Source organism: Salmo salar, chromosome ssa29 (assembly GCF_905237065.1).
Source record: "Salmo salar chromosome ssa29, Ssal_v3.1, whole genome shotgun sequence".
NCBI lineage: Eukaryota > Metazoa > Chordata > Actinopteri > Salmoniformes > Salmonidae > Salmo > Salmo salar.
In genome coordinates this window covers 23700129-23718074 of record NC_059470.1, presented here as the reverse complement: position 1 = coordinate 23718074, position 17946 = coordinate 23700129, and the positions used below count along the sequence as shown (strand labels likewise).

Genomic DNA, 17946 nt, shown 5'->3' with positions numbered 1-17946 from the left:
CCTATGTGAGAATAGATTCTTGGCCCTCACTAGCATGGAAAAGAAAGGCACAGACTGTGTGTGGAAAATGATTTAAGACTGACACTCTCCAATACAACCCAACATTGCAGAGTTACAGTTGAAGTTGGAAGTTTACATACACCTTAGCCAAATACATTTAAACTCAGTTCTTCACAATTCCTAACGTTTAATCCTAGTAAAAATTCCCTGTCTTATGTCAGTTAGGATCACCACTTTTATTTTAAGAATGTAAAATGTCAGAATAATAATAGAGAATTATTTATTTCAGCTTTTATTTCTTTCATCACATTCCCAGTGGGTCAGAAGTTTACATACACTCAATTAGTATTTGGTAGCATTGCCTTTAACCTCTCTGGGGTATGTGGGACAGCCAGTGAAAAAGCAGGGCGTCAAATTCAAAACAACAAAAATCTCATAATTCAAATTTCTCAAACATACAAGTATTATACACCATTTTAAAGATAAACTTCTCGTTAATCCAACCACAGTGTCCGATTTCAAAAAGGCTTTACGGCGAAAGCACACTTTGCAATAATCTGAGTACAGCGCTCAGTCACCAAAACAAGCCATACAGATACCCGCCATGTTGTGGAGTCAACAAAAGTCAGAAATAACATTATAAATATTCACTTACCTTTGATGATCTTCATCGGAATGCACTCCCAGGAATCCCAGTTCCACAATAAATGTTTGTTTTGTTTCGATAAAGTCCATATTTATGTCCAAATACCTCCTTTTTATTTGCGCTTTCAGTTCACTATTCCAAATTAAAAATACGTGACCACTAAGTTCAGACAAAAAGTCAAAAAAGTTCTTCAATAATATTCCAACCGGACAATTCCTTTGTCTTCAGAAATGAAAAGGAACTCTGCTCGCTCTCACGGGCTGCGCGCGTGACTGAGCTCATGCCATTCTGCCAGACACCTGGTTCAAATAGCTCTTATTCACTCCCCATTCACAGTAGAAGCCTGAAACAACAGACACTGTATATTGGATAGGCAATCACTTGAAAAACTACAAACCTCAGATTTCTCACTTCCTGGTTGGAATTTTCTCAGGTTTTCGCCTGCCATACTCACAGACATCATTCAAACAGTTTTAGAAACTTCAGAGTGTTTTCTATCCAAATCTACTAATAATATGCATATCCTAGCTTCTGGGCCTGAGTAGCAGGCGGTTTAGTCTGGGCACGCTTTTCATCCGGACGTGAAAATACTGCCCCTACCCTAGTGAGGTTAAATTGTTTAACTTGGGTCAAACGTTTCGGTTAACCTTCCATAAGCTTCCCACAATAAGTTGGGTGAATTTTGGCCCATTCCTCCTGACAGAGCTGGTGTAACTGAGTCAGGTTTGTATGCCTCCTTGCACACACTTTTTCAGTTCTGCCCACAAATGTTCTATAGGATTGAGGTCAGGGCTTTGTGATGGCCACTCCGATACCTTGACTTTGTTGTCCTTAAGCTATTTTGCCACAACTTTGGAAGTATGCTTGGGGTCATTGTCCATTTGGAAGACCCATTTGCGACCACGCTTTAACTTCCTGACTGATGTCTTAAGATGTTACTTCAATATATCCACATCATTTTCCTCCCTCATGGTGCCATCTGTTTTGTGAAGTGCACCAGTCCCTCCTGCAGCAAAGCACCCCACAACATGATGTTGGGATGGTGTTTTTCAGCTTGCAAGCCTCCCTCTTTTTCCTCCAAACATAACGATGGTCATTATTGCCAAAGAGTTCTATTTTTGTTTCATCACACATTTCTCCAAAAAGGTACGATCTTTGTCCCCATGTGCAGTTGCAAACTGTAGTCTGGCTTTTTATGGCGGTTTTGGAGCAGTGGCTTCTTTCTTGCTGAGCGGCCTTTCAGGCTATGTCGATATAGCACTCATTTTACTGTGGATAAAGATACTTTTGTACCTGTTTCCTCCAGCATCTTCACAAGGTCCTTTGCTGTTGTTCTGGGATTGATTTGCACTTTTCGCACCAAAGTACGTTCATCTCTAGGAGACAGAAAGCGTCTCCTTCCTGAGCGGTATGACGGCTGCGTGGTTCCATGGTGTTTATACTTGCGTACTATTGTTTGTACAGATGAAATTGGTCCCTTCAGGCGTTTGGAAATTTCTCCCAAGGATGAACCAGACTTGTGGAGGTCTACAATTTATTTTCTGAGGTCTTGGCTGATTTCTTTGGATTTTCCCATGATGTCAAACAAAGAGCCACTGAGTTTGAATGTAGGCCTTGAAATACATCCATAGGTACACCTCCAATTGACTCAAATGATGTCAATTAGCCTATCAGAAGCTTCTAAAGCCATGACTTCATTATCTGGAATTTTCCAAGCTGTTTAAAGGTACAGTCAACTTAGTGTATGTAAACTTCTGATCCACTGGAATTGTGATACAGTGAATTATAAGTGAATAATCTGTCTTTTAACAATTGTTGGAAAAATTGCTCGTGTCATGCACAAAGTAGATGTCCTATCCGACTTGCTAAAACTATAGTTTATTAACAATAAATTTGTGGAGTGGTTGAAAAAATGAGTTTTAATGACTCCAACCTAAATGTATGTAAACTTCCGACCTCAACTGTATATGCATCCTTTCAAGCACACCCTTCTCATTAACCTATAGTGAATTATTCACAATTTTTGATGAACAATTAAGGTTTTATATGTAAGATGGCTAAATAAAGAGCAAAATTATTGATTATTATTTGTGCCCTGGTCCTTTAAGAGAAATGTGTCACTTCCCACGAGCCGGTTTAAGCTAGCAAGCTAGCAACAAGTTGCATAGCAATAGCATCAACTTCCGGTTAACAGGCGAAGAGCTAGTACACTCAACTGAAAGTATACCGTTCGTTTACAGTATACTAAAATGAACTAATAGTATGTAGTGTATGTACTCATTAAGTTTGTAGTATACAGTATGTTAGTATGGGTATTCAAACACAGCATAGTTGTATATCCTATCCTGGTCTTAAATGTAGTTTTCAGTGTTCCCAAGCTCATCTCAATGAACACAATGAACACAACCAGCTCCACTCAATTAGCCCAAAGTCATCCTCTATTTTTGTTAAGGGGACCAGCCTCAGCCAAATGTGGGCTGTTCATTACAACAGCAGATGGCTAGAATTAAAAATCAAGCTGCAGCCTGTTCACTCACTCATTCTATCGGATAATTCTTGAAATTCGGGACAGATTTTACCTCCGAGAAAATAGAGGGAGTGATGGAAAAAGGGAGGGAGGGAGAGTTTTATTTAAATAAAGAATTAATTTCATCTCAATTCAATTATTTTATAATAATATAAAAAAAATGATGTAAGTATTTTTTACATTTGGTGGTTGCAGTTTGATGCATTTATTTGTTTCATCTCCATATTACTGCTGTATATGACTTCAATGCACTGAAATCTAAATCCTCCAAATCCTTTATGACATTTTGCATATTTGTCATTCAGGCAAAGTGGAGGCCCTCCTATCTGACAGCTGCGAGGACCCGATGGTGGCCCAGATTGTGTCTAAAACGAGAGATCCAGGTAAAACAGCACTACCCTGATAAATCACAGTGCCATTTATCAAGTGGTGTGACTCCAATGAATCATTACTTTCTTTAAATGTTGTCGCTCATTGAGTGTTGGACTCGCAATCGTAATATCCACGTTATGTGGACACAAGTATTTCAGTGTTTGTAAACAAGATGGTCACGTATGGTTTTAGACATGTACGTGGGAGGCAGCAGGGAAAAGTGAATCACTCATGAGTATTGAACTTTGTATCTGTCTAATACAACAAACAAACTTGTGTTCACAACACGGGGTAGTTCTCGAGAGCTACATTTGCTACTTATAAACAGGCTTGGTAGATTGATTAATGAACCCCTCCATACCTCCAGACATCCAGAAGACATACACCCAGGATGGTGTGTGTCTGACCGAGTCTGGCCTGTGCCAGCTGGAGAGCCTGGCAGTACCCTCCTCAACCCGCCGAGGGCAGAACAGGCGGCCCAAACCCAAGCTCAAGCTGAAGATCATCAACCAGAACAGCGTGGCTGTGCTCCAGACCCCTCCGTACTCCCACTACTCAGAGCTGTCCCGGGACGGGGACGGGTACATGGACGACCGCCGAGGTAAAGACTTCTAGGTGTTCACTATGGGTTGGCTGGGGGTATCCCACCTTGAGGAGTCTGGGGGCTCCATCCTCGGCTAAAAAGTTACAAAGTAAAAAAGAAAATAGAGGCTTGTTCAAATAAACCACTTATTGGCTTTTTTTGTAGATTGATATATTTGAACTAGGATGTAAAGCTCAGGTTTTCTCTTCCACATTGGCCAGGACAGGAATATCTGGCCTGTTTTCTAAGGATAGACTTTTCAGTTAGATTTTCTTGGTATGACACAGGAGGGTATCTGCATACATCCTTCCCTCGTTTCCATTTAATCAGAACGGTCAAAAGGAAAGGCAGATGTTTGCCAGGAAGCAATGTTCCCTTCATCTCAAGATTTAGATGCACAGAAAACGTAAAGGCAAAAGAATAAGTAATGCTTAACGTTTGCACTGGAACCTATTTGTCGGAAGAGATGGATAGAGGAGGGAAACGGAGGAGGAAGGGGGAAAGGGAGGAGGAAAGGTGGAGAATGAGGGCAGGCAGGCATATAATGAATATGACTTGGAGAGAGAAGAAAGGCTTTTGAAAACAGCAGTCAGCAAATTATACCTCAATTGGCATTTTGGTGATGAGAGGAAGCTGGCCGGAGCTAACTGAATTAATCCCCAGCCCATCCATCAGAACCTGGTTCTCAGTGCAAGCAAGGGCTAATGATGAGAAATTAACCCTTTCCCGCTCACTCTATATTTGGTGCTCTATATTTAACTCACGCAGCGGGCACATTTTCAAGCCATGCCGAGAGGGAGCTTTTCAGTGGCTCCTTTACAAATCACATAAAACTATGTTATAATGTTGCCATGACCGTACACGGGTTTATGACAATGCACATAAATATAGATAGATTACATTAACCTTCTTTTGAAGTGTGAAGAAGTATATCTCAGTATTTACCATGAACTATGGTTGTGATCAGGTACTAGGGACTATTTTGTTATGTCTGTGGGTGTTATAGCCAACCACTGTAGAAAAGAAAATTTTGAAATATGAACGAAAAAGTCAGTCTTAGACTAATCATTCATACATACATTATGTACATTTGTGCATGTCCCATACAGTGGTTTGTCCTTTAAAAGTTGCAGTGTACTGCAGAATTCTATGGCACGTTATTTAAGTGGCAACCACTGATACCATTACATTTTATCGTTTATTTGCGTATTAGGGTACCTAAGGATTGATTATAAACGTTGATTGATTTGTTTGGATAAGTTTATTGGTAACGTTTGGGATTCATTTTGTATGCATTTTGAAGGAGGGAAACCGAGTGGATTATTGACTGAAGTGCGCCAGCTAAACTGTGTTTTTATGGATATAAAGAAGGACATTATCGAACAAAAGGACCATTTGTAATGTAACAGACCTTTTGGAGTGCCAACAGAAGAAGATCTTCAAAGGTAAGGCATTTTTTAAATTGTTATTTCTGACTTTCGTGTCGCACCTGCCTGGTTGAAAATGATTTGTTATGCATTTGTGTGCTGGGCGCTGTCCTCAGATAATCACATGGTTTGCTTTTACTGTAAAGCCTTTTTGAAATCTGACACCTTGGCTTGATTAACAACAAGTTAAGCTTTATTTTGATGTATTGCACTTGTGATTTCATGAAAGTTTAATATTTATAGTAATTTAATTAGAATTTGGCGCTCTGCAATTTCACTGGAAATTTTCGAAATGGGACGGTAGCGTCCCACTAATCCGCAAGAAGTTAATGCTAGTTATTGCTAGTTTGACCACCAGAGGGCATCTTTGAGAAGCATTTGATAGCCTTCAATAGTGCCTGTACTAGAGAAGTTAAAACCTTTTTTTGTAAGAACATAGTATATGGGACTGATTTTTAAGAAATGTTTCTTAATTAATTTCATTAATATTATGGTGTTTCTATTCCAAGAAAAGGGCTAATAGGATGGAACGGGAAATATGGTGCTGTACAACGTCACGTTCGGAAGTAGGCTACAGTACTGGGCTATTTAGCTAAAGAATCCCTGTGTCGTGCGGGAGACCGGGATTCAATTCCCCGATGGGGATGAAGGAGTAGGCTGTCTTTGAAAATAAGAATTTGTTCTTAACTGACTTGCCTAGTTAAATAAAGGTTACACTAAGAGCATAACATTTCTACACCATAATTGTAGTCTAACCAATACCCAAACGGAGATTCAGTGAAAATAAAAATGTCATTGATTTATGAAGACCAGTCCCCATGCTTGTCTCAGAGCAGCGCGAAACGGTGCTAAAATAGTTGTAGGCTATTGCTTCAAGTCCTATTGCTTCTAACTTCAATATGCTCTTTAAATAAATAAGACCGTCACCACTTTTAACAGCCCATTACTCAACACTAGTGAGACTCATGTCGCCTACGGTAGGCCTACAGTATATCGAAAAATAAGACGTGACTCTCTGCCAATAACTACATATAGAGGATTGGAGGATTATAAATTAAAACCAAAAGCTGCCTCATGGGTCTCCCGGTGGCGGCCGGCATGGGTATCGAACCTGCATCTGTAGCAACGCATTTTGCACTGAGGGAGCCCCCATCCACTCGGGAGCCCCCATCCACAAAGTATCAAAATACAGAGAGGTGTTGGTAAAGGTATATTGTCCTGCTAATAGCCCATAATGGTGTCCAGGTCAGGATAACCAAAACATTTCTTTATTAAGACTATCAGAAAGAATATTGGTACTTGTTTATTTTGATCCAAAGCCATGAATGAGTGAGTCACTCAGCTTTATGTAGGTGCTGGCTATATGACTGTGCTATCAACTTGATAATATATAATGATATTTTGGAGGTTATATTGTTTTCAAAAACAAAAGTGAGCGATTTGTAATCTGAATAAAGGCCCAAATAATATTTGTAAAGGCCAAAACATTTATTTCTGTTTTTAGAGGGAGAGAAATGCTGGGCCAATTGTGCGCCACCCTATGGGACTCCCAATCACGATCGGATGTGATTTCTAATAATACTTTTTGTTGTATTATTTGTTTTGTCTTTTCTGGTGGATTAAACTGAAATTGCAACCAATCACGGCCGGTTGTGATACAGCCAACCTAACTAAGAAATACATTTGACGATAGAATTCTCCCCCTACCCTCCTTCTAGGCAAGTCTATTGTCCAGCTACCTGCTAATAGCCATAATGGTGCTGTACAACGTGACCGTGTGTGTTTGAAAGAGTATTTTCCAGTCAGCAACAATTTGTTTACCTTCATTAGGCAACTTTGTTCCAATATTTGTAATTCTGTGATATTTATTCCCATAGTAATTCGTTATGGATCATAACTAAATACACATCTGCATTTTGAAAGAGTATTTTTATCATTATTTTATTTAACGAAAGCATAAAGATGCCATTATTAGTTACATTGTTTTAGTGTGAACATGCAGACTGGCACTAAGAACAACAGGAACGTTTCTCCAGTCAGCGCCATTATTAGTGCAATGCCCCTTAGTGTTGCTCTGTGCTACCCAGTGTGGTGGGATGGTGGTCCACCCCCCCACCGCCATGGGCTAGATCCGTCTTCTGTGCGTGGCTCTGCGGCCCATCCCGTGCCACCTGCCCTCGTGCCATGAATCTCACGTGCTTTCAGTGGATACAGCTGGAGAACTGCAAGGCAATCCCATTGTGCGCCACTCGGGAGCCATGAACAATATGACCAATATATATTGTCCTGCTAATAACAGGGTTAATAATATATCTGTTAATAATATATCTGTGTTTTTTTTTAAATAACAGTATAATCCCCCCCCCCCCAAAAAAGCCTTAGTGTAACAACAGTTTTTAGTAAGTAATACTGAAGTTGTGCACAATTATCAGTTCCTATTTAGGTTTATGTTGCCCATTCATTGTCAGATGGAGACACAGTAGGACCCAAAAGCATAATCAGTGCTCTAACTCCCCCTTGTGCTGGTCTGGAGCAATGAAGTGGTGACGCAGGGTACTATACTAAACCACAAATTACCTCTAAGTCCCGCAGGATAATCGCAAAACTTTTAGTGGAGCAACCACTGTATGTAAAGGATATATATATCAATCATTAAAACCTCTACGGGATCAGTGTCCCTATACCGGGACGGTTGAGCTAACGTGCGCTAATGTGATTAGATAGACATGTCTTATATGAGCAGAAAGCTTAAATTCTTGTTAATCTAAGTTGCACTGTCCAATTTACAGTAGCTATTACAGTGAATACCATGCTATTGTTTGTGGAGAGTGCACAACAACAAAACACTTATCATGGCAACTGGTTTGATACATTCACCTCTTAACCTTTTACGGCTGGGGGTTCCGCTAGCGGAACGTTTCCACAACATCCGGTGAAATTGCAGAGCGTGAAATTCCCCCCAAAATATTTGAAATATTTAACTTTCATACATTCACAAGTGCAATACACCAAATTAAAGCTTAACTTCTTGTTAATCTAGCCACCGTGTCAGATTTCAAAAGGCTTTACGGCGAAAGCAAACCATGCGATTATCTGAGGACAGCACCCCATCAAACAAACACATGACAATCATATTTCAACCCGCCAGGCGTCCCAGACATCACAAATGGTCCTTTTGTTTAAATAATTCTGTTATATCTCCAAAATATCAATTTATTTGGCGCGTTTGATTCAGAAAAACACCGGTGCCAACTCGCCCAACATGACTACAAAATATCTAATAAGTTACCTGTAAACTTTGTCCAAACATTTCAAACAACTTTCCTAATCCAACTTTAGATATTTTAAAAAGTAAATAATCGGTCAAATTTAAGACGGGATAAACTGCGTTCAATAGCGGATAAAATGAAAGTGGAGCGAGCTTCAGGTCGCGCGCCCCAAACAAAACAGTCCACTTGGCTATACACCCAGAAAGGAAATGGCTACTTCTTCATTTCTCAAAGGAAAAACATCAACCAATTTCTAAAGACTGTTGACATCTAGTGGAAACCATATGAACTGCAACCAGATGAATCAGAAATCTAGATTTACATAGAAAACCAATTGAAAACATAGTCACCTCAAAAAAAACAATTCCTGGATGGTTTGTCGTCAAGGGTTTCGCCTGCCAAATAAGTTCTGTTATACTGAGACATAATTTGAACAGTTTTAGAAACTTTAGAGTTTTTTCTATCCAAATCTACCAATTATATGCATATCCTAGCTTCTGGGCCTGAGTAGCAGGCAGTTTACTTTGGGCACGCTTTTCATCCGGGCGTGAAATTACCGCCCCCTAGCCCGAAGAGGTTTTAAGGTAAATTTACATTTACATTTAAGTCATTTAGCAGACGCTCTTATCCAGAGCGACTTACAAAATGGTGCATTCACCTTATGATATCCAGTGGAACAACCACTTTACAATAGTGCATCTAAATCTTTTAAGGGGGGGGGTTAGAAGGATTACTTTATCCTATCCTAGGTATTCCTTAAAGAGGTGGGGTTTCAGGTGTCTCCGGAAGGTGGTGATTGACTCCGCTGTCCTGGCGTCGTGAGGGAGCTTGTTCCACCATTGGGGTGCCAGAGCAGCGAACAGTTTTGACTGGGCTGAGCGGGAACTGTGCTTCCTCAGAGGTAGGGGGGCCAGCAGGCCAGTGGTGGATGAACGCAGTGCCCTTGTTTGGGTGTAGGGCCTGATCAGAGCCTGAAGGTATGGAGGTGCCGTTCCCTTCACAGCTCCGTAGGCAATCACCATGGTCTTGTAGCGGATGCGAGCTTCAACTGGAAGCCAGTGGAGAGAGCGGAGGAGCGGGGTGACGTGAGAGAACTTGGGAAGGTTGAACACCAGACGGGCTGCGGCGTTCTGGATGAGTTGTAGGGGTTTAATGGCACAGGCAGGGAGCCCAGCCAACAGCGAGTTGCAGTAATCCAGACGGGAGATGACAAGTGCCTGGATTAGGACCTGCGCCGCTTCCTGTGTGAGGCAGGGTCGTACTCTGCGAATGTTGTAGAGCATGAACCTACAGGATCGGGTCACCGCCTTGATGTTAGTGGAGAACGACAGGGTGTTGTCCAGGATCACGCCAAGGTTCTTAGCACTCTGGGAGGAGGACACAAGGGAGTTGTCAACCGTGATGGCGAGATCATGGAACGGGCAGTCCTTCCCCGGGAGGAAGAGCAGCTCCGTCTTGCCGAGGTTCAGCTTGAGCTGGTGATCCGTCTTCCACACTGATATGTCTGACAGACATGCAGAGATGCGATTCGCCGCCTGGTTATCAGAAGGGGGAAAGGAGAAGATTAATTGTGTGTCGTCTGCATAGCAATGATAGGAGAGACCATGTGAGGATATGACAGAGCCAAGTGACTTGGTGTATAGCGAGAATAGGAGAGGGCCTATAACAGAGCCCTGGGGGACACCAGTGGTGAGAGCGCATGGTGCGGAGACAGATTCTCGCCACGCCACCTGGTAGGAGCGACCTGTCAGGTAGGATGCAATCCAAGCGTGGGCCGCGCCGGAGATGCCCAACTCGGAGAGGGTGGAGAGGAGGATCTGATGGTTCACAGTATCAAAGGCAGCAGATAGGTCTAGAAGGATGAGAGCAGAGGAGAGAGAGTTAGCTTTAGCAGTGCGGAGAGCCTCCGTGACACAGAGAAGAGCAGTCTCAGTTGAATGCCCAGTCTTGAAACCTGACTGATTAGGATCAAGAAGGTCATTCTGAGAGAGATAGCAGGAGAGCTGGCCAAGGACGGCACGTTCAAGAGTTTTGGAGAGAAAAGAAAGAAGGGTATATAAGAATATAATGTACTTATATTCAGTAATCTTATTCAGTAAATCCTGAGGGTCCCAGAGATAAAATGTAGCATAGTTTTGTTTGATCAAATCTATTTTTATATTCAAATGTAGGAACTGGGTTCTACAGTTTGAACCCCTGCTGTCTCTGGCTCCACACCCACCCCGCCTGGCCATCTAGATGTGTGAAAGTTAGTGTATAAGCTAATGATAAATCATGTATGACATTCCTGGGAGTGTGTAAACTTATGTTGTATTACCATATCATTTTTGTATGTTCTCAATAGTTATGTACTTGAAAATGTATCAATTGACCAATTCGGGCACATTTGGGCAGACTTGATACAAAATATTGTCCAGTATTGCAATGCTTCACTGGATCAATCTGAAACGTTGTACACACACTGCTGCCATCTAGTGGCCAAAATATAAATTGCATCTAAACTGCAATATTATATGATGGCGTTTCTCTTGCATTTCAAAGATGATGGGACAAAAAAATATATAGAAAACGCTTTACAAATGATTTTTTATTTTATCTTTTACCAGATCTATTATGTTATATTCTCCTAAATTAATTTCAAATTTCCATAAACTTCAAAGTGTTTCCTTTCAAATGGTATCAAGAATATGCATATCCTTGCTTCAGGTCCTGAGCTACAGGCTGTTAGATTTGGGTATGTTGTTTTAGGCGAAAATTGAAAAAAGGGTCCGATCCTTATTAATCCTGGAGATGCCATTTGCATTTATAATCGGATAAATACTAAAGTGTTATCTCCTAAAATGGTTTAAGTGGTTAATTTAGAATTCCAACACTAATGTACTGATGTGGCTCCTCATCCAGAGGTCTTCCTCTGACACCAGACCCACCAAGATGGCAGACCTCCCATCAAAGATGCATTGAGGGTTTTGTGGGTCACTAGTATGTGCAGGGCTGGGTCATGTTCATCAAGAACCAAATGGGAGAAATAGAGGGATGGTCAAGAAATTCTCATTTTAGTTTACCATTGCAAAAAGTGTTTTCCGTTGCGTGTCCTAATGAACATCTTCATGGTCTGTGTCCTGGTTTTAGTGACATGGTTTTGGTTGTATTCCATTCCAGAAGGGGACCTCCTGATGGACTGTGACTTGAAGTCGGACTCCAGTCCGGAACGGGAGCCCGTCGACGACGACGCCAAGGGGGCCGACGGCAACAAGAAAAGGAAGAGGAAACCTTACCGACCTGGTAAGTTTATCAATCAAAACTTTGTCTGTTTGAGTTTAGAACAGAAATTTGTATTTTGCCTCTGAGACAGCACAGCAAATACTGCCTGAAAAACAGTACATATAAGGCTTCATTAAAGTGTAAGGGACACCAATGTGCATGGAAGGGTCTCCTTCCATAGGTCAGCACAGACCCTGGATCAGTTTGGTCTCTGAACTCCTATGGGTTGATGTTCAGATCGGGCAAGGTGAAGCGTATCTTACAGCAGCTCTTAGGAACATCTTATGTTTAGCCCCATTAGGAGAAAAGATAAGATGCGATGGGGATGAATGGACAGGGGGAGAGGGAAGGAGAGTGGTGGATGACGGCGGAAGGGAGGGAGCAGACTTGTGGGAGATGGGAAGGGAGGGAGCAGACTTGTGGGAGATGGGAAGGGAGGGAGCAGACTTGTGGGAGATGGGAAGGGAGGGAGCAGACTTGTGGGAGATGGGAAGGGAGGGAGCAGACTTGTGGGAGATGGGAAGGGAGGGAGCAGACTTGTGGGAGATGGGAAGGGAGGGAGCAGACTTGTGGGAGATGGGAAGGGAGGGAGCAGACTTGTGGGAGATGGGAAGGGAGGGAGAAGACTTGTGGGAGATGGGAAGGGAGGGAGAAGACTTGTGGGAGATGGGAAGGGAGGGAGAAGACTTGTGGGAGATGGGAAGGGAGGGAGAAGACTTGTGGGAGATGGGAAGGGAGGGAGAAGACTTGTGGGAGATGGGAAGGGAGGGAGAAGACTTGTGGGAGATGGGAAGGGAGGGAGAAGACTTGTGGGAGATGGGAAGGGAGGGAGAAGACTTGTGGGAGATGGGAAGGGAGGGAGAAGACTTGTGGGAGATGGGAAGGGAGGGAGAAGACTTGTGGGAGATGGGAAGGGAGGGAGAAGACTTGTGGGAGATGGGAAGGGAGGGAGAAGACTTGTGGGAGATGGGAAGGGAGGGAGAAGACTTGTGGGAGATGGGAAGGGAGGGAGAAGACTTGTGGGAGATGGGAAGGGAGGGAGAAGACTTGTGGGAGATGGGAAGGGAGGGAGCAGACTTGTGGGAGATGGGAGGGAGGGAGGGAGCAGACTTGTGGGAGATAGGGAGGGAGGGAGGGAGGGAGCAGACTTGTGGGAGATAGGGAGGGAGGGAGGGAGGGAGCAGACTTGTGGGAGATAGGGAGGGAGGGAGGGAGCAGACTTGTGGGAGATAGGGAGGGAGGGAGGGAGGGAGCAGACTTGTGGGAGATAGGGAGGGAGGGAGGGAGGGAGCAGACTTGTGGGAGATAGGGAGGGAGGGAGGGAGGGAGCAGACTTGTGGGAGATAGGGAGGGAGGGAGGGAGCAGACTTGTGGGAGATGGGAACGGAGGGAGCAGACTTGTGGGAGATAGGAAGGGAGGGTGCAGACTTGTGGGAGATGGGAAGGGAGGGTGCAGACTTGTGGGAGATGGGAAGGGAGGGTGCAGACTTGTGGGAGATGGGAAGGGAGGGAGAAGACTTGTGGGAGATGGGAAGGGAGGGAGAAGACTTGTGGGAGATGGGAAGGGAGGGAGAAGACTTGTGGGAGATGGGAAGGGAGGGAGAAGACTTGTGGGAGATAGGGAGGGAGCAGACTTGTGGGAGATAGGGAGGGAGCAGACTTGTGGGAGATAGGGAGGGAGCAGACTTGTGGGAGATAGGGAGGGAGCAGACTTGTGGGAGATAGGGAGGGAGCAGACTTGTGGGAGATAGGGAGGGAGCAGACTTGTGGGAGATAGGGAGGGAGCAGACTTGTGGGAGATAGGGAGGGAGGGAGCAGACTTGTGGGAGATGGGAAGGGAGGGAGCAGACTTGTGGGAGATGGGAAGGGAGGGAGCAGACTTGTGGGAGATGGGAAGGGAGGGAGCAGACTTGTGGGAGATGGGAAGGGAGGGAGCAGACTTGTGGGAGATGGGAAGGGAGGGAGCAGACTTGTGGGAGATGGGAAGGAGGGAGCAGACTTGTGGGAGATGGGAAGGGAGGGAGCAGACTTGTGGGAGATGGGAAGGGAGGAGCAGACTTGTGGGAGATGGGAAGGGAGGGAGCAGACTTGTGGGAGATGGGAAGGGAGGGAGCAGACTTGTGGGAGATGGGAAGGGAGGGAGAAGACTTGTGGGAGATGGGAAGGGAGGGAGAAGACTTGTGGGAGATGGGAAGGGAGGGAGAAGACTTGTGGGAGATGGGAAGGGAGGGAGAAGACTTGTGGGAGATGGGAAGGGAGGGAGAAGACTTGTGGGAGATAGGGAGGGAGGGAGGAAGGGAGGGAGAAGACTTGTGGGAGATAGGGAGGGAGGGAGGGAGGGAGGGAGGGAGGGAGGGAGGAGACTTGTGGGAGGGAGGGAGGGAGGGAGGGAGCAGACTTGTGGGAGATAGGGAGGGAGGGAGGGAGCAGACTTGTGGGAGATAGGGAGGGAGGGAGGGAGCAGACTTGTGGGAGATAGGAAGGGAGGGTGAAGACTTGTGGGAGATAGGAAGGGAGGGTGAAGACTTGTGGGAGATAGGAAGGGAGGGAGCAGACTTGTGGGAGATAGGGAGGGAGGGAGCAGACTTGTGGGAGATAGGGAGGGAGGGAGAAGACTTGTGGGAGATAGGGAGGGAGGGAGGGAGAAGACTTGTGGGAGATAGGGAGGGAGGGAGGGAGAAGACTTGTGGGAGATAGGGAGGGAGGGAGAAGACTTGTGGGAGATAGGGAGGGAGGGAGAAGACTTGTGGGAGATAGGGAGGGAGGGAGAAGACTTGTGGGAGATAGGGAGGGAGGGAGAAGACTTGTGGGAGATAGGGAGGGAGGGAGGGAGCAGACTTGTGGGAGATAGGGAGGGAGGGTGAAGACTTGTGGGAGATAGGAAGGGAGGGTTAAGACTTGTGGGAGATAGGAAGGGAGGGTGAAGACTTGTGGGAGATAGGGAGGGAGGGAGGGAGCAGACTTGTGGGAGATAGGGAGGGAGGGAGAAGACTTGTGGGAGATAGGGAGGGAGGGAGAAGACTTGTGGGAGATAGGGAGGGAGCAGACTTGTGGGAGATAGGAAGGGAGGGTTAAGACTTGTGGGAGATAGGAAGGGAGGGTGAAGACTTGTGGGAGGTAGGAAGGGAGGGAGAAGACTTGTGGGAGGTAGGAAGGGAGGGAGAAGACTTGTGGGAGGTAGGAAGGGAGGGAGAAGACTTGTGGGAGGTAGGAAGGGAGGGAGAAGACTTGTGGGAGGTAGGAAGGGAGGGAGCAGACTTGTGGGAGGTAGGAAGGGAGGGAGAAGACTTGTGGGAGGTAGGAAGGGAGGGAGCAGACTTGTGGGAGGTAGGAAGGGAGGGAGCAGACTTGTGGGAGGTAGGAAGGGAGGGAGCAGACTTGTGGGAGGTAGGAAGGGAGGGAGCAGACTTGTGGGAGGTAGGAAGGGAGGGAGCAGACTTGTGGGAGGTAGGAAGGGAGGGAGCAGACTTGTGGGAGATAGGGAGGGAGCAGACTTGTGGGAGATAGGAAGGGAGGGAGAAGACTTGTGGGAGATAGGAAGGGAGGGAGCAGACTTGTGGGAGATAGGAAGGGACGGAGAAGACTTGTGGGAGATAGGAAGGGAGGGAGAAGACTTGTGGGAGATAGGGAGGGAGGGAGGGAGAAGACTTGTGGGAGATAGGGAGGGAGGGAGGGAGCAGACTTGTGGGAGATAGGGAGGGAGGGAGCAGACTTGTGGGAGGGAGGGAGGGGGCAGACTTGTGGGAGATAGGGAGGGAGGGAGGGAGGGAGCAGACTTGTGGGAGATAGGAAGGGAGGGAGAAGACTTGTGGGAGATAGGAAGGGAGGGAGCAGACTTGTGGGAGATAGGAAGGGAGGGAGCAGACTTGTGGGAGATAGGAAGGGAGGATGTTGATATGGGATAAATGGACAGGAGGAGAGAGGCGGAAGGAGAGTGGTGGATGGCAGCTGGAGGAAGAGAGGGATGGAAGGTGCAGACTTATAAGATGGAGAGAGGATGTTGATGGGGATGAATGGCCAAGAGGGCAGGAGAGTGGTGAATGTCAGCTGGAGGAAGAGAAGGATGGAGGGAGCAGACTTACATGTATACGAGATGGAAAGAGTATGTTGATAGGGATGAATGGACAGGAGGGGAGAGAGGGAAGGAGAGTGGTGGATGGCAGCTGGAGGAAAAGAGGAGATGGAGGGGAATAGATGACGGGAGGGAGAGGGATGGCAGGAGAGCGAAGGATGGAAGGAGAAAACTTATCCGAGAGGTTCATTGACTGTGAAATAGCATGGCTGCACACTCTCCGGACCTTTAAGAAGCATCCCACAGTGCATTGCTCTCTAAAGGCTCACTGTGTGATATTTACTGACGTCCCTCAGCTTTATACAGACCAAGTGGCGGTTCTACCGTTTTTTTAAAATATATTTTTAAATTATTATTATGGAGTGTGCCTTTCAAGTGGTACTTATAGCATTTTAGCAACATGAAATCGTATTAAAAGCTGTTTATATACACCCCCAGGAAGAATGACACTTTTTTTTTTAGCGAGCACTTAGATATGACCGTTTTCATAAATTCTTAGAATGTTTGGGAATTACGTATAGTAAGGCATTTGTGAAAATTCGATAGCAATATAGAGTGGGAAAGCGGACAATTAATAGACACTGCAGGAAATTAAACCTAATAAAAACATCTGTCTCGTCCAGGACCGGAGTATACGCAGACTGGTACGCCATAGCTAATCAGAGGAACAGTAAGGGTATATGCAAACCAGCCATTTTCCAAAATTCGCTTTGAACTGGACTGTGTGTTTACAGACAGTAGCAACAGCGCAACTTTAGATCATTAGAACACATTCGGCGAAAGCCACAAAATACACTTGTTTGGATTTTTGCAAATATGCAGCTAAATACCACGGGAGTCCTCTTACCTTTGAGAACTTTACAGTCCTATTGATCAAACAACCATAAAAGGGTAGGATGTCTTTCCCTATATGTACATCAACAACAACAAGATCAACAACTAATGCTAGCCAGAGCAAGATGAGGTAAAATCTAATGAAGGAACATTAGATAAACCCTCAAACTTTTTCATCTAGTTGTGAAAGTTGCACTGATAAACAATGGAGAACAGCCTGCTTGTCCTTCTGCAGCTGCCTGCTTGTCCCAACCAAGTACCCAAGCTTACTGGTATAGTTGGTTCGCTTGCTAGCTACTTCCAGACACAAATGAGAGAACACCTCACTCTGGCCACTTAATTGCCCTAGCAGAGCTGGTTAGGCTGTTTACATGTTATCTAGAGCGTTCGCGACTAACTTATTCCTTTTTTCCCCTACGTTTACTGTCACCGGTCATATTCAGTGGGTCTTGCGCGGTTATTCTGCACTCTGGCACACTCAGACGAGTGCTCTGAAATCGGATTAGATAGCTAGCCAGAGTGAATTTGCAAACTCGAGATATGCTAACTGGATAACAGTCATTCGGCATAGATAGCTAGCAAAGCGACTCCCATTTCTTGCTAGCTAACCAAATGACACATGCACCTCTAGCTGTGTAGCCACACAAAAAAATGATACGAGGGGGCAAAGTCAGTTACTCACCAACTCCTCGATTGATATGACGACGTCCTAGCATCTAGCTAGCGTAGCTATCTAGCTAACATTAGACTCTGTTTTTAGCTTGCTACATAAATAGATACGCTACCATAGCCTTAGTAACATTCGCCTCTTTTTGTCCAAAAATATTGAGTCATTGAAACTTTGCATCCTGAATGGAGGCTGCAAACAATGTACCGAGCCAGCTGATAGCAATGTTTTATGGACTATCAAGAAATGTATTGGTGAATTATTTTAATCATGCATTGAACTGCATAC

General features: G+C 45.0%; 1 protein-coding gene across 1 annotated transcript in view; it reads left to right on the top strand.

Annotated features, from left to right (window-relative positions):
* The window catches only part of LOC106590429 (histone-lysine N-methyltransferase 2C), a 235249-nt gene that overhangs the window by 159775 nt on the left and 57528 nt on the right, over positions 1–17946 (top strand). Inside the window, exons 21-23 of the mRNA XM_014181457.2 lie at positions 3479–3556; positions 3913–4146; positions 11984–12106. Of these exons, the coding sequence (XP_014036932.2) occupies positions 3479–3556; positions 3913–4146; positions 11984–12106 (435 nt within the window). The remainder of the gene's footprint in view (positions 1–3478; positions 3557–3912; positions 4147–11983; positions 12107–17946) is intronic.